Here is a 19,642-nt window from a genome sequence, read left to right as displayed (position 1 = left end):
CCAGGACATAGATTCTCTCCCTTTGTGCCTCCAAAAGGTACTCTCTTCCCCCCATCTCTGTAGGTCAGGTTGGCGTCTAAATGCTTTAGCACTGCTTTCCAGGACTGCTAAAGTCATACAGCACTTGCGTCCAAATTAGAAAAAGGTACCCCTTTCTTCCTCTGGGAGGAGCAGCCATGGTCTACAACAAGCATGTCAAACTCGTGGCCTGCGGGACGCATGTGGCCCACACAAATGTTTTTGCAGCCTAGCCAATATAACGGTATGTAAGAAACGGTTTAATAAAAATTTTGTGACTTAATTTTTACAGTATCCTGTTATACTAATTATTAAATAACAGACTACAACGTTCGCTAATGACAGGCGCACTATTTCTCTCCACTAATACTAGCAGCCGATTACCACGTCATTAGTCTTGGACTGACTTGTTTCATTTGCGCAACAGAACAAGAAAACTAGGTTTATTTGCATTACGCTTATTAATTTGTGCAGTTATTCAGTGTCTGGTAAGTTAATGTTCAAGAAAAAATATTAGTTTTTATTAAAATGTTGTATTGTTTTATGTTAACGATTACTCATTTATTTCAGCCCTTTGTATTCAGCATGTCTCTATCGAAATAAAACTACGTTTCTATGGAAATTGAAGCTGTCTTTTTGTTTGTTTGTTTGTTTTTTGCAGCCCATGTAAACTTAAACCTTGTTTATTTGGCCTGTGTTAGACTTTGAGTTTGACATGCATGGTCTACAACTTGGCCAGCAGTTAGTTCATTCTTCACTTGCTTCCTTGGCCAAGCACCCTTTTTCAGTGAACAACACATAAGACTATGTAATGGTCCTGGCTCTGCCTTTTTGAGGCTCACTCTTCTCTGAGGATGTAGAGCTGTAGCTATCCTAGATCTAGTGATGTAGCCCCAATTCTAGGTTGACATGAACCTTGATTAACGTGGTCCTCAATTCAACACATATTTATTGAGCTATTTCTATCCAAGCCTAGTCCTGATGGAAAGCTACCTGGACCTAGACCCTAGTCCTAGCTTCTCCTTGGCCACAGCCACCACCAGAGGCTAGTACTCTCAACAAAGTCCTCTAAGACTCAGTTGAATCTATTGGCAGTAGTTTTGTCTACAGGTCCTTGAAATATCACTATGTAATTATTAGCAATTATTCAAATTAATACTCTCCTAATATAGTAGGGACACGTACAGAGACATATCAGCTAGATCTTGCAAAGCTATATGGCCCCATCTAAAACTCTCCTTATTTCTAGTTGTGTGTTGTTATTTTTCTCATTTGAAGTTAAGCTCTACTCTTCTGCTGATAAAACACAGTCTATTTTGTCTTTGAGTCTTGGTTCTTAAGCTTACCAGGGCTACTTCGTCTCAAGCTTTTCTTTCTCTTAAGCTATTCTTAAAGAGTCTCTTTCCTATTACTATTAATATTTAACTCATATTTGCTTTGGTCTGAGAGTGAAGATCGATGGTGCCAGATGTACTAGGCACCCCTGGTCTTTGCTTTACAATGATGATGTTTTACAAGCAAAACCAGCAATTATATTGTTTTAGATGTGGTGGATGAATTTTTTCATGTTAGAAACAGTCGTGCAGTAGAAATGTAATTTTGTGGAAATAATGTGATGCAGCGTGAAGTTGAGCTGCTTAAATACAAGTTCTTACGTTTTTGTTCCATTAATGCATCCTCAACAATATTGGTAGACTGAAATTCAGGTCATTATTGTGCCGTCACCAAAACAAAAATGATTGATAGATGGCAAATAAGATTCAAAGCTGTACTTATAGAGTGACTTATTAGTTTAAGATCCTGGGAAAGGTGCTGAATTTCTCTGTGCCTTAGTTTCCTCATCTGGAAAATGGGGGTATTAATAGTTTTACTATCTTGGGTTATTGCAAGGATTAAATACATTAATATGCAATAGTAAAGTGCTTGCAATAGGGCCTGGCACATAGTAGAAGCTACTAGTATATGAATGTTAGCTATCACAGTAAATTACTATATGATTATCTTTGGGAAGTCAGACAAAATTTAGGTATGCATTTTTATCAAGTAGTATTACTTTTTTTTAATGCTTTGGCCAGGCTCATTGTGATGAAATCTAACGGTGATAAATACCAAATGTTTAAATGTTTTAAAACACAGTGGTGTTTTTGTTTTGTTTTGCAAACTTTTGATAACAAAGTACCCTAGGAGTTTTCCCTCTCAGATGGGATATATCTGTTATCAGTCAAGACACGCTTACCAAGTAGAACCTTAATTATTCTTCCTTTTAGATCTGGTTGTTGGGTCTCTGAGTCTGTTACTCTTCCCCAGGCCCAGTGGCGAGGTCCTCTGCTCCTGTGCTTTTCACAGTTGGTTTGGAGTCTCTTTTCTGTCTCTACTCACTGCAGGAAGGCTGCCAGCCCTCATAGTGGGGATACTTTGGAAAATGTAGATCTTGATTTTGCCGCTTGTCTCTGCATCTCTGAGTCTGTTACTCTTCCCCAGGCCCAGTGGCGAGCTCCTCTGCTCCTCTGCTTTTCACAGTTTGTTTGGAGTCTCTTCTCTGTCTCTACTCACTGCAGGAAGGCGGCCAGCCCTCGTGGGGGGATACTTTGGAAAACGTAGATCTTGATTTTGCCGCTTGTCTCTGCACAATGAACAGCCAACCTGTGCCAGGTTTCTTCTAGGCTCTTCTTGGCTGAGGAATGACAGCTGGCTGCTCTGGTCTGCTGGGCGTGTCTCAGTGGGTGGCCAGAATCTGAGCTAAAATACAGGAGATCCAGCCTTAAGCTACCCCAGTCCTTCCTGTTGCAGAAATAGATGCCGTTATAGCTGAGAGACTTATAGTGGCAAGTTAATTTTCCTTTTCACACCACAGTAGTCTTTTCACAGATAATTTCTTGAAATTCAAGATTATATGAATTGTAGGCAGAATTATCTGGAGCACAGCAAGCTCTTCCTGAAAGGCTTCTAGGCTTGGTTTTGGGAAGTGTGGGGAGGAAACAAATTTACTTCTGGGCCACTAATCTGAGGCCATCATTGCCTCTCTTTATCCATCAGTGCTTTAAACTTGTCATGATGGAACTATAAGATGGCTCAATGTAAAACCACATTCAGTAATTTGCATCTATTTCATCTCTTAAAAATTTTTTTATTAAAGCATACTTGGCATAACATACACTAGTATGTTAGTTTCAGGCATACAACATAGTGATACCACATTTATATACCTTACGATGTGATCACCACACAAAGTCTACTAACTATCTGTCACTGTGCAGTTATGACAATATTATTGACTACTAGAGGCCTGATGCATGAAATTTGTGCAAGGGGCTCAGCCCTCACAGCCCCTTGCAGCCTTGGCCGACCCTCACAGCCCCAGCTTCGTCCGGAAGGTTGTCCAGATGGTCCTTCTGCTGTTCGGTCTAATTAGCATATTAGCTCTTTATTATGTAGGACTAGAGGCCCGGTGCATGAAATTCATGCAGGGGCAGGGCAGTCTCTCAGCCCAGCCTGCAACGATGCCAGCATCCCTTGCTCCAGCCTCCGGCCTGAGGCCCCTCCCCTCACTCCACACGGGCGGGGCGGGGACGCTGGGCTTGCAGTGCCACAAGCCCAGCATCCCTTGCCCTGGCCTCCAGCCTGAGGCCCCTCTCCTCCCTCCGCGTGGCCGGGGCGCGGATGCTGGGTTTGTGTTGCTGGGGCAATGCAACCAGCGTCCCGCCCTGGCCACTATGGGCACCACCATCTTTGTTGCAGAGTGACGGTTAATTTGCATATCGCTCTTTTATTAGATAGGCTATTCCCTGGCTGTATGCTACACCCTTGTGACTTATCTGTTTTATAATAGGCAGTTTGTATCGCTTATCCTTAATCTTTTTTTGATACTTGAGCAATGAATGGTACCTATAGTTACAGATGTCAGAGCAAACTTTTCTTTCTATAGATCTAGCCTAGCATTCATCTGTTTATTTATCTACCAGTCCAGTTCTTGAACCAGAAACAAACATAGGTAATTTACAAGTAGACACAAAATGCAACTACAATCTATGGATTAAAAATTGGGTGACAAAGGAAAGAAACACAATGATCAGGACATAATGAGTCAGAAAGGAAAGTGAAAATGCAATACTGTGTAGCGGTTTTGAAATTTAGCCTGCATTGGCCTCATGGGCGTATCTGTTAAAATTTCAAGTTCCTGGGCCTCCCGGGAACTCTGGCACCTACCCTGTTAACACATGCCCCCAGGTGCTTCTCAGCTGTGGTGTAGGACTGCACCCTACACGCACTGACCTATTTACTTGCTGCATGTGGGGAACTTTGGCTCCAAGCTTTCTGGCAGTCAGCATGAAAAGGGAAGACTGTCTCTTCTTAGTGTGCAGAGATAACATCTTTGACATACATGAGGGTTTAACGATGCTTATATCAACTTTCATATCTGAATAAGATCTTGCATAGGAATTCAGGAAAAGAAATGTCTTCTCTTGTCCTCCCTAACAGGAAATATGTCATCGAGTTTGTTATACTCAATTAAATGTCATTAACTGATCTTTTTGGGGTATGTGCCAAAGTTCCATAGGGAGAAAGGAAAGGAAGGAAAAGAAGAAAAAAAGCGGAGGGGGAGGGGAGTGTGTGTGTATTGGGAAATTACAAAAAAAGAAGAGGAGTGAGAGAATGAAAAATGATGTTGGCCATCGTTTTGGACAACAGTTTGCTATTATCTACAAAAGGTGAATATACTGCAAAACCCATGACCCAGCAGTTCCATTCCTAAGAGTGTCCCCTATGGAATTTGTGACATTAATACCAAGAAACATGAACAGAACGTTTAGAGCAGCATGGTTTGTGTCAGAATATTGGAAACAGTCCAAATGCCCATTAACAATAGAAGGGATAAATTGTGGAATACGATGGCATACTAATCAGCCACAAAAGTGAATCAACTACAGTTATGAGTAATAACATGGGTGAATTTTTAAACATACTGCTGATCAGAGGAAGCCAGATAGGAGAAAATCTTTACAGCACGAGTCCATTCCTGACAACTTCAAAGTGGGTAAAAAGAGAACTGATACATTTTTAGGGATGCACACTCAAAAGTTGGGAGTCCCTATCTTTCTAAGGAAGAAAGGGGCTGGGAGGAAACATGGGGATCTTTGGGATGTTGACAGTCATTCATTTCTTTACTTGGGTGATAGTTATGTATGTGTCTGTTTTAATATAATGTGGTTGTATGTACTTTTCTCTATGTGTGTTATTTTTCACAATAAAAACATTTTTTAACTGTTGAGGGAATGTTACCACCAGGTTCATGGATAAACAAATGGAAGTATATCCATACAATGGAATATTACTTGGCAATAAAAAGGAATAGACTATTAATACATGCAACAGATGGATGATCCCAACATCATTCTGTTGAGTAAACAACTCAACAAAGGATATACTGTAGGATTCCATGTTTATAAAATTCTGGAGAGTGGGAACTATTGTAGAGCGACAGAAAGTAGCCCAGTGACTGCCTGGGATTGGGCAGGGTAGAAGTGGGAGGGAGGGTTTACAAAGGGCACCAGGCAACTTTGGGGAGTGGTGGAGATTTTTATTATTGTAATTGTGGTGATATTGTTGCAGGTGTATCTAAATGTCAGAATTGAACAAATTGTGTTCTTTAACTATATGCAGATTATTGCATGTTAATTATGCCTCGATAAAGCTGTTAAATAAAAGTGTGTGTGTGTGTTGGGGGTTGAGGGGTAGGGAATAAGATATCAGAAATGCCAAAGAAATGGAACAATCCTAGTATTCTCATGATTAAGGGTGGAAACCATGCCAAAAGTGAGTGAGAGGCACTATGAACTTGGATATGCCCAGTAGGCCCAGCACCTCATTATGTATTGGGGATAACCATCCATTGACTCGCTGTGCCTTCATTTGAAAATTGGACATAAATACCTTTCTTCTCATGATCTCTTACTGAGTAAGGGGGAAAAGAGGAGAAATCTCACAGGGACGAATTTAGCTGCTCACTCACAGCTAGCTCAGACAAGTCAGCCTTGATAGGGAATCGAGTCAAGTCTCTGTGTTTACCTGTCTTCCATGTTCCCCTTCCATTAATGTACATCGTTCTGAGGTGGCTAACAGTGTTTGGTTGTAAAGTCTGATCCACTGAGCTGTTAGACAAAAGACATATTCTAATGTATACATTTTTCAAAATACGAAGAGTTCAAGGCTGTGTATTATATTCTGTGTTCAATTTTAGAAACGCACTAAAATAACCTGTTTGGAAGGCAGATTTATCTGTGACACAGCACGAACTAACAGCAAAGGCCATAGATGTTCATGGGCTCCACAAATTCACCTGCATCGTGTACTGGTTCCCTATTTGTGCTTAGCTATACTTGTTACTCAGATAAATATAAGTTACATCATTTTTGAAATCATATCTAACTCAGAGTGAAATACCAAATGGCAGCTATTTAAACAGTTAAGTAGATAGAGATTTGGAATAATTAAATATTTTAAAGGTAGGATAAACTATTAAGTCATTCTACTTTTCTTTAAAATGCTGAGTTCTGTGGTTACAGGTTTCTAGAAAGACAATTAATACTTAATAAATCTGCTTTAGTCATCTGAAAATTTTATATTGAATGAAATAAGCACTACACATATTTTTGTTTTGTGAGATACTAAAATAAGGAATAATTACTTAAAACTGTAAGAAATGAAAAGATGAAGAATTAGGCACATTCATAAGATAAAAACTCTAACAAAACTAGAGAAAATCATTATAATTTGCGTACTCTCCCTTTCATATAGAGAAAAATGGATTAGGTTATTTCTTTAAAATTATATGTATTTTTATTGAGTTCAGAGAGGCAGGGAGAAGGAAAGAGAGATAGAAACATTAACGATGAGAGAGAATCTTTGATTGGCTGCCTCCTGCACATCTCCTACTGGGGACTGAGCCCACAGCAACCTGGGCATGTGCCTTGACTGGGAATTGAACTGTGACCTCCTCGTTCTTGGGTTGATGCTCAATCACTGAGCCACACGGCTGGGAGCACTAGGGGACTTCTTGATACTGGATTTTCATAAGAATAATGAAATATACCATATCTGACATGCCTGCATGGCATAAACCATTTGCTACAATAGGTACTTATATATTTTAATTACAATAATCACAGAATGAAGTACTGTTGTCCCAATATCCCCTAACCTTTTCCCACACCCTATCATTCCTTTCAATTTAAAAACATTCACACCAAACATTTTGCAAATTCATCCGGCAATAGAAAATAACTTATTTTTAAAAATATGTATTTTTATTGATTTTACAGAGAGGAAGGTAGGACAGAGAGTTAGAAACATCGATCATCTGCCTCTGGCACACCCCCTGCTGGGGACTGAATCCCCAGCCAAGGTACATGCCCTTGACCAGAATCGAACCTGGGACCCTTCAGTCCCTGGCTGACGCTCTATCCGCTGAGCCAAACCGGTCAGGGCGGAAAATAGCTTTTACCCTTCCTTGTGTCTCACATCTAATTTACTTTCCTCTCATGTTGGTAACTGAGCAGAACTGAGAAATACATTTTGAAATCAAGAATTACATCTCAAAACCCTGGATCTGTCCCAGTTTTTCCGCATCAGCTTCAGTCGGTAGGTTTTGACTAATAAATTTGGAATCATCTGAGAACATCTTAAACTCAACTGTCACTGTTTTTCCCCTAGTGGCAGCTAAACACCGAGTTCGAGGGCTTTTGCCAGAATAAACAGTCTGAATCATTCGGGAGATCTCTGAAACCCAACTCCCAGTCATTGCTAAAGGATGTGTCAAGACCGGGCTCTTTAGTTTGCCCTTTACTGAAATAGCGTTTGTCAGTTTCTGTGACCAATTCCTTTCACAGTGCCATTGTCCAGCCCACTAAATGTAGCGAAAACATACAATCTTTTTCACTTCTGAGCTTTTAATTGAGGCAGGAAACAAAATTACCCACTAATGTTTTATAATTGTTCTGTTTTAATGCATTCATTAGACTGGAAGTCATATGAAATCACATTTTGTGTTTCTCACTGATACTTGGGAAAGTAATTTTACAAGGCTTTTTCAGAATAGAAACAGTCAGTAGAAAACCCAAAGTGTCAATACTAGTAGCCATTAGGCACAAGCATTAATCTACTTTAAATATAAGCTATTATTTCAAGAGGGATTTGGTTTTGACATGTTAAGGCCTCTGAATTGTGGCATTTCAGAGCAGGAAAGGTCCTGATGAGGCTTCAAGTCAAACTTGTACACACACGTATTAATATCTATATATACTCACAAACACATATGCATACACACATATACACACCTACATATATGCATATGCACATACATATATACCTGCACTCATATTTATATATACATACACATGTCACCACATCCACTTGCATATATATGTATGTACATATATACACATCTACTCATATGTGCACACACATATATGTACCCACACATATATGTATCTACACACATTTACATATATATAGCAGAATAATAGAAAATAAGGGCTCTGGAATGGGGCAAACTTATAACCCTATTGGTTCTGGCTTTATTTCCTCAGGTAACTATGTAAACTTTTAAAATCTAAGTTTAAAAAAATATATATATATTTATTGATTTCAGAGAAGAAGGGAGAGGGAGAGAGAGAGAGATAGAAACATCAATGATAAGAGAGAATCATTGATTGGCTGCCTCCTGCATGTCCCCTACTGGGGATTGAGCCCACAACCTGGGCATGGGCCCTTGACTGGAATCGAACCCAGGACCCTTCAGTCCGCAGGCTGATGCTCTATCCACTGAGCCAAACCGGCTAGGGCTAAAATCTAAGTTTCACCACTTGTGAAATGAGGAAAATACTACTAGTCTTAGACTGACTATGAGAAACAAAATGGATGGATTGTGTCTAGCACTTTAACTTTCATCTAATAAGCCTACAATAAATATTAGTAGCTAACATTGTGAACAATATGTACAAAATGTGGACAATGAGTAAACTTAAGAATAGATAGTTGTGTTCATTGTCTTGACCTCCATGCTGTTCATAATCATGGTAGGCTGGGAACCTCTGGTTTGGGAAATGGGCCTAAACCAAGGGAAGTGGCATATTTGGAAAAGGGCTTTTAAACAGAGGGTGACAATCCAGTCCTGGTCGAGGGTGGAAGGAGAAAAGCATTCAGGGGCCTGGAAAGTGGGGGAGCCAGACAGCCTGTTGAATAGCCTTGTCTCGCCTGAAGGTGAGCAGAAGCTGCCTTTGCTGCGTGTGTTCTGTGTAATTCACACATGTCAGTTTCCACTGGGTGAGCAGTGACCGCCTGGATCAGCTGGGAGAAAGCTGGTGGATGGGAAGCTTCGGCCACAGGCACCCAGTGTGGCACAGTCTGAATTCTGAGGCTGGGGGTGGTATGGGAGAGGGTGGGCAGGGGCTGGCATGAGTTTGAAGGGAAGAGGAACCAGACTGACTGGCATCTGGAAAGGTCAACTGTGCGCACAGCTGTTGTCTGGGGCATGGCCAGGAGCCAAAGCCAGAAGCTTAGGGTGAGTCAGAATGGGCATGGGCGCCACAGGTGCAGGGTGACCCAGAGGCTGTGCCAGGACCAAATGTTCATCAGGCTGCCCAGACAGCCCAGGCACCAGGTGGTTTCAAGACCAAGAACAAGGTTAGCCAGAAATGAATCCAAGGAACTGGCTGAAAACTGGAGGGAGTGAAGAGTAAGTCACAGGCTGGACCAGGGCAGGGACAGACTGGAGGGAGGGGGTGAAGTTTGTGTGGCTTCTACTGTCATCTATCCCACTGGTTCTCTGTGCAGAGTTTGTGTCTCCGGGCCTGAAAGTTGATGCAATGGCTTCTGACGAAAGGAAAGGGAGCAGAGTGACCATAAGAAGAAAAATCGTTTGCTTTTGTGAGGGTAGGAATCTGAGGTGGCCTGCAGAGAGGAGTCCCACAGAGGCAAACCTATGGAAGTTTCTGAGAATCAGGCTGGGGTCGGAGTGGGCTTTCTTTGTAGGCTCCACTTCATCTGCTGACCTTTAAATGTTATTTTACCGTGGGGTTCTGTCATAGACTTGTCAGAATAGGCTTGGTTTTGCTGCAGTAACAAATGACTCCCCAATCTCAGTGGCTCATAACATTTTTTTTCCTTGCTCTAGCTGTGTGTTCATTGTGAACTGGCTACCACTCAGTTGCTTGCAGTCTTTATTCAGAGACCCAGGCTGACTGAGCAATCTCTGGAATACTGCCGCTTGTCATAGCAGATGGCAAAGAGACTGTGGAGATCCTTGAGCTGACCTTAGAGCTTCTGCACAGAAGGGAGGGGACACATGTCATTTCTCCTCACATTTCATTGGTCAAAACATGTCATGTGGCCAAGCCTGACATCAACAAGGTGGCAAATGGAATCCTTCCCCAGGGAAGGGCAGGGAATCTTTGTAGCAGTAACATAGTCCACCCCATGACTATACCGACCCCAGGGTCATCTCCCTATTCCTATGTCTCAGTAGCTGTCCATCTAATTCTAGATCCCATCCCCTCGTTCAGATCTCTGCACTGAAATCCTGGGCCACTGATGCAGATGCCCATCAGGCAGTTTTCCTTGGTTGCTATAAACTGAACGTGACCAAACTAAAGTCTTTTCCGCCTCAGCATTTTGTTTCTTTTTGATGGAAGGCGCATTGCTCACCAGGTTACCCAAATCAGACACCTAGGCGTCCTATTTGACTTCTCTTTCTCCTTATTCAATCCCTGTACCCAACCATCAGTCAGAAAGTTCTTTTGATTGTCCTCAGTAAATATCTCTTGAATATCTCTGCTTCTTTTAATCTCTCCTATCCCTGAGAGTTCAGGACGTAATCTTTTGGTGAGCTCTTAATTCTGGGTGGATGTTCTCCAATTTAGTTTCTTTTCCAGTCTGGCTCCGGAACGAGGTGCATGACACATCTGCCTATTCGCCGCCATTTTCTAACCCCCTCAGTGAGCTCTTAAATAATCTCGATGCCACTATATTTCCCCTTTCACCTCATTACACCCGGCATCCAGAGTGGTCTTTCTGATTTGCAGATCTGATGATATATCCTTCTGTCACCACCTCTGCTTAAGCTCTTTCATGGCTTCTGATTGTTCTGAAAATCAAGCTGTGGAACGCTAGTAAGAGTCTCTGTCTGCCTCTCCAGTCTCACCTTAACCATTGCCCCACCCCTCACAATGGTTGACATTTCATGCCCCCACCATACCGAACCCCATTTATTCTTTCTAACATGCTTGTTCTCTCTTATTCCTAGACTATTGTGTGTGTTGTTTCTTCTGTTATGCTCTATATCCTCTTCAGCTGGCTAACATTTTTAAAAATTAAATTTATTGGGGTGACATTGGTTAATAAGATTATATAGGTTTCAAGTATACAACTCTATAATACATCATCTGTATATTGCATCGTCTATATACCCAAAGTCTAGTCTCCCTTCATCAAAATATATATGACACCCTTTAGCCTCTTCAACTTACCCCCAGCCCTCTTCCCCTCTGGTAAATCACCCTTCTGTTGTTTGTGTCTTGGAGTTGGTCTGTTTGTTCATCTGTTGCTTTCTGTTTTATACCCACATCTGAGTGAAATCTTGTCCTTTTCCATCTGACTTATCTCGCTTAGCACAATGCTCTAAAGATCCATCCATGCTATCACCAACGGCAGCAATTCATCCCTTCCTCTGGCTGAGTAGTATTCCATTGTATAGATGTAACACATCTTCTTCATCCAGTCATCCATCGAAGGGCACTTGGGTTGTTTCCTCGTCTTAGCTATCATGAATAATTCAGCTGACGAACTTCAACTCGTCCCTCAGATCTCAGCTTGAACAATACCTCCCCCAAGAAGGCCTCCCTGGCTCCTTCCTAAGCTAAGTGTACTTCCGTGGCCCCATACTTCCTTTCCTATGGCACAGATTGCCCAGAGCTCACTTAAATGTCTGTTCTCTGTTTCCCTGCTACACTGTAATGTCTTTCAGGGCACTGACTGGTTTCACATTATGTCTCTAACTCCTTCCTAGCAGAGTGCCTTGCATGGTCTAGGTGCTAGTAAGTATTTATGGAATGATGATGAATGTCCATTTATGGTGTCAAACAGGGTTTGGCCTGAGCCAAGAGCAAGGCCAGAAGGACATGAAAATGTCCTTACTTCCTTAAAGTCAAGGGAAGTTGAGAAAGACTAGCTTGGCTTAGGGCTAAAGAGATAGTATCAAAATAAAACAGATTTCTGGACAAACGTTAGGAGAGACAGGGTCAGGAAGAAGTGAGATCCACTATAAGTTTTAAGAGAGAATAATTTTGTTGTTGTTGTTGTTCTTTGCAGAATCCTCGTGCCTAGAACAGCCAGCATTCAATGCATAGTAGGCAGTTTAAAAATACTTCATTGAGTGAATGAATGAACAAATTGTGGGTCAAAGTTCTTGGCTCCAAGAACCAACCCTGGCTGACACAAGCAGAACAAGGATTTATTAGAAGGATATGGGGTAGTTCACAGAATCAACATAAAGACCAGAGAATCAAACTTTGCAAATGAACAGCAACCAAGGGAAGCCAGGCAGGTGGAACCATGGCCAAGGCTGCGTCACAGGAATACCCTGCTAAGGACACCTCCGCGGGCACCACCGCTGCCAGGGGCTGATGTTCCTGGCATGGCCACCACTGGCCATTAGCTGCAGTGCCACTGTTCTCTAGTGCCACTGCCCTCCTTGACCATGTGACCTGACTTTACTCCTTCAAGATTCAAAGTCCCAGACAGGAATGCCCGGTTGGCTGACCCAGGGTCGATTGCCTGCCAAGTAGTTGCCAGAAAGCAGGAGAGAGTAGATATTTGTCCCCATCAACAGAGGGCCATGCTGCCACCTATTTTCAGATGAATCTTCTTAAATAAGATGGTCATTCAATGCTGGGCAGCCTAACATGCTCTTAAGTGTTCACTCTGGGAGGACTAGACAAAAAAATTCAGAACCAAGGAAAGTATTTTCTCATTTAAAATATCTTATCGTAAATGCTCACTATTGAAAATACAATTAGTTCAGAAAATTGTAAGATATAAAGTGTAAGTCCACCCCTTACTTCCCAATCCCTATTCTACACCAAGACATAACCACTGTTCTCAGTAGTTTTTATACATGCTTCAAAAAACTTTTTGAGTAAGAATTGTTGTTTCTTAAACTGCACAGGGCTGGATTTCATAGCTATTACTGAGTGCTTATAATTTACATATAAAGTTTGTTGTCTCATACCTTTTCCTTGGAAATGAAGAGGCTGCTTGGAGGCCTAAGACGATGACATGGCACATGCCATTTTGATGGGTGAGTGCAATGTGGGTTCTGTTGGAGGAGGGAACTCACTCTGCCTTTGCCCTGATAGATCTGAGTGCTCAGGGGACAGCCTCCTGCTCAAGAGTTCTGCTCTCAAACACACACACGTACACACACACGCACACACACCACAACACAAAAATTATCTGAAATAATATTTTGCTGGAATTTTAAAGAAATAAAGTTCTAGTAGGAACCCATCCTCAACTGACCGCCAGCGAAGCTATTCTGGGTGTGTAGCTATTAATTTTCCTGTGTTGACCACGGGTCTGGAGTACCTGGGAAGCAGCGCTCAGGTGCCCCCCAGTGGCTGGGCAGTGCAAACACAAGACTTCTTGATCTGAGAAGTTCTTGCTCAAATAGGCAATTTGGATTTTAACAGCGTAGAACTAGTTGTTAAACATCTTATTTGTAAGAAATATATGACAAACCATATGTTAAAGTTGTAAACTGCAGAATATAGTTGAGTGAGGTCAGATAAATGCATCTCAGGCAGTGACGTGCCTGTCCCACACTGGTCACTGAGATTGGCCCTGACACAGGCCTTGGACTGGAATCCAGTGTCTAAAAGCGAAAGCCGGCACTTTGTGCCAGTCTGCGTGGCTCTGTATTGTCACACGCCCGTGTGTACGTCAGTGAAAGATGTTGCCACATGCTTCTTCTTTACCAAATGATCAGCCCACAGCACTTCTACACAGAAGGGAGCAGATTCAGTAGGATTAAAAAGTGACATCCAGGGTTCCCATAAAGAAATCTTTAAGTCTGAAATCAAAATCCTATTTGTACCTACACTGGTAGCAGTTCTGTTTCATACTCATGAAATGGGATACAATTTAGGTCTTTATCATAGAAGCTAAGGAATTGACATGGGTTGAAATTTTAAAATGTGACTTAACTGAGACAATTCTAGTTTGCAATTACAGCCAAAAGGAAAGGTAGCTGCAATTCATTTGAAAATACATGGACCTTGTTGGGTGTTGATAACAGAGAAGGGTCTTCATTAAAAATATGATTTTACAATGTGTGATTATTGCAAAATTATAATGAATATGACAGGAAGCCAGAGATTTGGCTTTTAAAAGGAGGTACCAATTAAAAAAAGATGAAAGCAATAAGCCTGGATGTCTTCATTTGAACTGAATTTGCTCTTGCCTTGGTGTCTTGACTGTTTCCCGCACAGTCCTCAGTGGGCCAGGAATGTTGGGAAACCCAGTACCGTCTGAATCTGTTCAAATAGTATTTGTACCTACACTGGTAGCAGTTCTGTTTCATACTCATGAAATGGGATACAATTTAGGTCTTTATCATAGAAGCTAAGGAATTGACATGGGTTGAAATTTTAAAATGTGACTTAACTGAGACAATTCTAGTTTGCAATCACAGCCAAAAGAAAAGGTGATTCATCTGAAAATACATGGACCTTGTTGGGTGTTGATAACAGAGAAGGGTCTTTATTAAAAATATGATTTTACAATGTGTGATTATTGCAAAATTATAATGAATATGACAGGAAGCTTGAGATTTGGCTTTTAAAAGGAGGTACCAGTTAAAAAAAGATGAAAGCAATAAGCCTGGATGTCTTCATTTGAACTGAATTTGCTCTTGCCTTGGTGTCCTGACTGTTTCCCGCACAGTCCTCAGTGGGCCAGGAATGTTGGGAAACCCAGTACCGTCTGAATCTGTTCAAATAGTACCCTTGTTCTGTCTGAGCAGGAAGTGAACAGCTCTGTCCTGTCTCCGAGAAGAGGCTAGACGGTGACAGGGCATTGCAGGGTCAGCAGGGTTAGCGGTGTCAGCTGCAGAAGGAGGAAGCTGAGTCGTGGCGGCCTCATGACGAGAAGTGGGAGCTGTGGCGGGAGCAGCAGGGACCGTGGTGTCTGGAGAGGGCCTGTCGCAGTGGAAGCTGTGGCCATGCTGAGCCCATAGGCCAGGAGCCAGGTGCTCTACTGGGCTTTACAGCCCCAGGTTTCTACACGGAAATGAAAATACACATCCACACATGTCTTGTACACCAATGCGCCCGGCAACTTTATAGTAATAGCCCTAAATGGAAATAGCCCAGAAACGGAAACCAACCCAGATGACCACCTGTAGGCAGCAAGTAGAATGCTATTCACCAATAAAAGGAATGCACATAGCTGTTTGGAAAATCTCAAAACTATTATGCTGATTGACACACACTCTTGCCCCAACAAAAAATTATATGTTATGTAATTTAGTTTACATAAAACTCTAGAACATGCAAACTAATCTATAATGAAGTGAACAGATCAGCAGTTGCCTGGCGATGGGTAGAGGGAGGGATAGTTTGCAAAGTGGCCCAAGAACTTCTTGGGGTGATGGAAATTTGGGGTAAGTTGTATTGGTTTTGCAGATATGGTCGTATGTCAAAACACATTGCATTGTGCACTTTAAATATGTGCAGTGTACTGTAAAAAATGCTAAACAAAAAAACTCCCCAAAAGAACAGGGCCTGTGAGACACTAAATGCTCAATAAATGTTAGTTAATAATAATGACAATATTATAAGGTAGGCACTATTATTATCTGTTTCCCAGATGAGGAAACAAGCCCAGATAAGTTATGTAACTTGCCAAAGTCAAGCCCAGATAAGTTATGTAACTTGCTGGTGGTCTGGGTAGAATGCAGTCTAACGCTAAGATCTGAACCCCACAGTGGGAAAGAGTGTCAAGGCAGAGCTAGAAGAATGAGCCGGCCCAGAAAGAGGATCATAAGGGACCATGTACCAGGGAGGCAGCAAGTCCGGAACAGAAGAGCGGGCATGGGAAGAACTTCCACTGAGAACATTTTGTGGGCATTCTTTAAGTACAAGAACTTGCCTTTTCTCTTTCAGTTTTAACTCACGTATTATAAAATTCACCCATTTAAAGTGTACAATTCAGTGGTTTTTAGTATGTTCATAGGGTTTTGCAACCATCACCGCATTCTAATTCTGTAACCTTTTTGGCATCCCAAAAGGGCACCCCAAAAAGAAACACTGTACCTATCAGCTATAACTCTTCATCTTCCCCTCCCACCCTCCTGGTTTCCCTGCTCAACCCCCAAGCCCCAGAAAACCAGGAATCAATTTTTGTCTCTATAGATTTGCCTCTTTTGGCCATTTCATATAAATGAGATCATACATGTGGCCTTTTGTGTCTGGCATCTTTCACATAGTATAATGTTTTCAAGGTTCATCCATCTTATCATATATATTAGTACTTCATTCCTTTTTATGGCTGAATGATATCCCATTGCATGGATATACCACATTTGTTTATCCAATCATCACTTGATGGATACTTGGGTTGTTTCTACCTTTTGACTGTTATGGATAGTGCTGCTCTTCTCAATCAGTTTTATTTAAACAACTGATGGTTATTTGACCTGGTAAAGAGAGAGGCAGGTATCAATCACAGGCACAAATACCATACCAGCAGAAGGCTCTTCATACATTTGTAGGCCTTTTGGTTTATTTTGAATTTAACAAGAGATGTGGGGACTCTTGAAATACTTTCCTCTGTGGTAAAGAATTTGGGCTTAGGCTACAGGCACCAATAATTCTGTTTCCTAGTACTAGTGTTTAGGACAATTATTTGCAAAATAACTGATAACATTCAATGAGCACATCCTATCTGCCTGGCACTTTCTGTGAGGTTGGCATGTAGTCCCCAATATAATCTTTACACTAAATGTGGTTGTTATCTTTATTAGAGAAGAGGCTTCTCAGGCCCAGAGGGGTCGTTTGCAGCACACTGGCGGTGCGTGGCTGTATTTCTGACCCACCTCTTAGTTCACCCACAACTGTGGGCAGGCAGCTTCTCATTTTAACCATCAGGCCTCCATGCTTCTCAGCCTGAGGTTTCCCAGGAGCCACTGGGCTCTCGCTCAGACTGCTGGAAGGGCCCCTTGGCAGTGCTAGGGATCTAATGACCCCAGGGCAACCCTGCTAATGAGAGAGATAAGTACTCAGCTTCCCTCTTTCCTCCCAGATGTTCTACATCAGGAGTCAGCAACTTTTCCTCTTAAATTTCAGATACTAAACATTTTCATCTTTGCAGGTCATACGGTCGTCTCTGTTGCAACTATTCAATTAAACGAGTGAGCCTGGCTGTGTGCCAATAAAACTTATTTACAAATAACTTGATGGATACTTGGGTTGTTTCTACCTTTTGACTGTTATAGATAGTGCTGCTCTTCTCAATCAGTTTTATTTAAACAACTGATGGTTATTTGACCTGGTAAAGAGAGAGGCAGGTATCAATCACAGGCACAAATACCATAACAGCAGAAGGCTCTTTATATATTTGTAGGCCTTTTGGTTTATTTTGAATTTAACAAGAGATGTGGGGACTCTTGAAATACTTTCCTCTGTGGTAAAGAATTTAGGCTTAGGCTACGGGCACCAATAATTCTGTTTCCTAGTACTAGTGTTTAGGACAATTATTTGCAAAATAACTGATAACATTCAATGAGCACATCCTATCTGCCTGGCACTTTCTGTGAGGTTGGCATGTAGTCCCCAATATAATCTTTACACTAAATGTGGTTGTTATCTTTATTAGAGAAGAGGCTTCTCAGGCCCAAAGGGGTCGTTTGCAGCACACTGGCGGTGCGTGGCTGTATCTCTGACCCACCTCTGAGTTCACCCACAACTGTGGGCAGACAGCTTCTCATTTTAACCATCAGGCCTCCGTGCTTCTCAACCTGAGGTTTCCCAGGAGCCACTGGGCTCTTGCTCAGACTGCTGGAAGGGCCCCTTGGAAGTGCTAGGGATCTAATGACCCCAGGGCAACCCTGAACTATTGAGAGAGATAAGTACCCAGCTCCTCCCTTTCCTCCCAGATGTTCTACATCAGGAGTCAGCAACTTTTCCTCTTAAGATTCGGATAGTAAACATTTTCAACTTTGCAGGTCATATGGTTGTCTCTGTTGCAACTGTTGCAGTGAGCCTGGCTGTGTGCCAATAAAACTTTATTTACAAAAAAAGCCAGTGGGTTGGATTTGACCCCAACAGCTGTGGTTTGCTGACCCCTATTCTCCGTGATTCCTCGGAAGGTTCCCCAGGGGAGTTGAACCCCGGTTGCCCTCAGAGGTAGTCCTTTTATTGCCACACCCTTCTTGGTTTTTCTTTCTTTCCTGTGTCATTGTCCTCACTTGAGCTTCCTGGGATCTCTAACCTGACAAACTCCCTGCTCCCAATTCCTTTTCTCAGGACCTGTTTTTGGGAGAACCAAATCTGCCACACCCTTCTTGGTTTTTCTTTCTTTCCTGTGTCGTTGTTGGCACATCCTCACTTGAGCTTCTTGGGATCTCTAACCTGACAAACTCTCTGCTCCCAATTCCTTTTCTCGGGACCTGTTTTTGGGAGAACCAAATTGAGAAGCCAGGACAATGCTATTTAACACTGTATTATGACTGGCTGATGATGTGATGAGGTCATGGGCTTGGTGTGATTCTGCTGTTCTGCTCCTCCATGGTACATGACTTCGCCTCTGTGTGCCTCCTTTTCTTCATCTATAAAATGGGCATTAATGATCACCGAACCTACCACAAAGTGTTGTTATGAGCATTTTATGTTAATCTTTGTAAAAGAGTAGTGTGCCTGATACAGAGCATGTTGATATTTGCATAGCTGATCTTTTTTCCTCTATTCATGGAAAAGTGCCTTAATGCCTTCTTTGCAGGAAAACTTCATAATGAATTGATGATTTTTGTTATTTATTATAAGTGAGAAATATAAATGGCTGACCAATACTGTGCATTTCCCCCCAGTTTGAAGCTTGATTTGAAATTCTGTTGTCTTTAATAGTTAAACAGCACAAAGTACAAAGAGTTCAGATCTTTTAAGGCTATTTACTAAAATATTTATAAATGAGATAATATGTTGAAGATTGTCTTTAAAATAATCTGGAACAGAGGTAGGTGTGGATATAAATGAAACAAAATTGGTCCTGAGTTAACAATTTTGAAGTTGGGTGATGGAACCTGGGAGTTGATTGTAATATTTTCTCTACTTGTCTATTTGTTTGAAATTTCCATAATTAAAAGTTTTATTTTTAGTTATTTTTAATACATTTTTATTGATTTCAGAGAGGAAGGGAGCAGGGAGGGAAATATCAATGATTAGAGAATCATTGATCGGCTGCCCCACACCAGAGATCGAGCTTGTAACCTGGGCATGTGCCCTGACCAGGAATTGAACCATGACTTTCTGGTTCATAGGTTGACGCTCAACCACTGAGCCACAGCGGCCAGACCATA

At 41.8% G+C, this 19,642-nt stretch overlaps 1 protein-coding gene across 3 annotated transcripts in view; it reads left to right on the top strand.

Moving 5' to 3' along the window:
• The window catches only part of LOC106725201 (TBC1 domain family member 1-like), a 50,614-nt gene that overhangs the window by 22,007 nt on the left and 8,965 nt on the right, over positions 1-19,642 (top strand). The window contains exon 3 of one of the 3 annotated variants that reach the window (XR_001361066.1): positions 64-290. The exons of 1 other annotated variant lie outside the window; for it this stretch is intronic. Coding sequence is in view for 1 of the 2 variants with exons in the window: in XM_014535417.1 (XP_014390903.1) it covers positions 64-111 (48 nt within the window). In the remaining variant the exon portion in view is untranslated. Of the gene's footprint in view, positions 1-63; positions 291-19,642 lie in introns of those variants that run through there. One more of the 3 variants, XM_014535417.1, reaches the window with a different exon arrangement.

Source organism: Myotis brandtii, unplaced genomic scaffold (assembly GCF_000412655.1).
Source record: "Myotis brandtii unplaced genomic scaffold, ASM41265v1 scaffold1437, whole genome shotgun sequence".
Lineage (NCBI taxonomy): Eukaryota > Metazoa > Chordata > Mammalia > Chiroptera > Vespertilionidae > Myotis > Myotis brandtii.
Note: the sequence above shows the minus strand (reverse complement) of the source record. Positions and strands in the feature narration are given on the sequence as shown.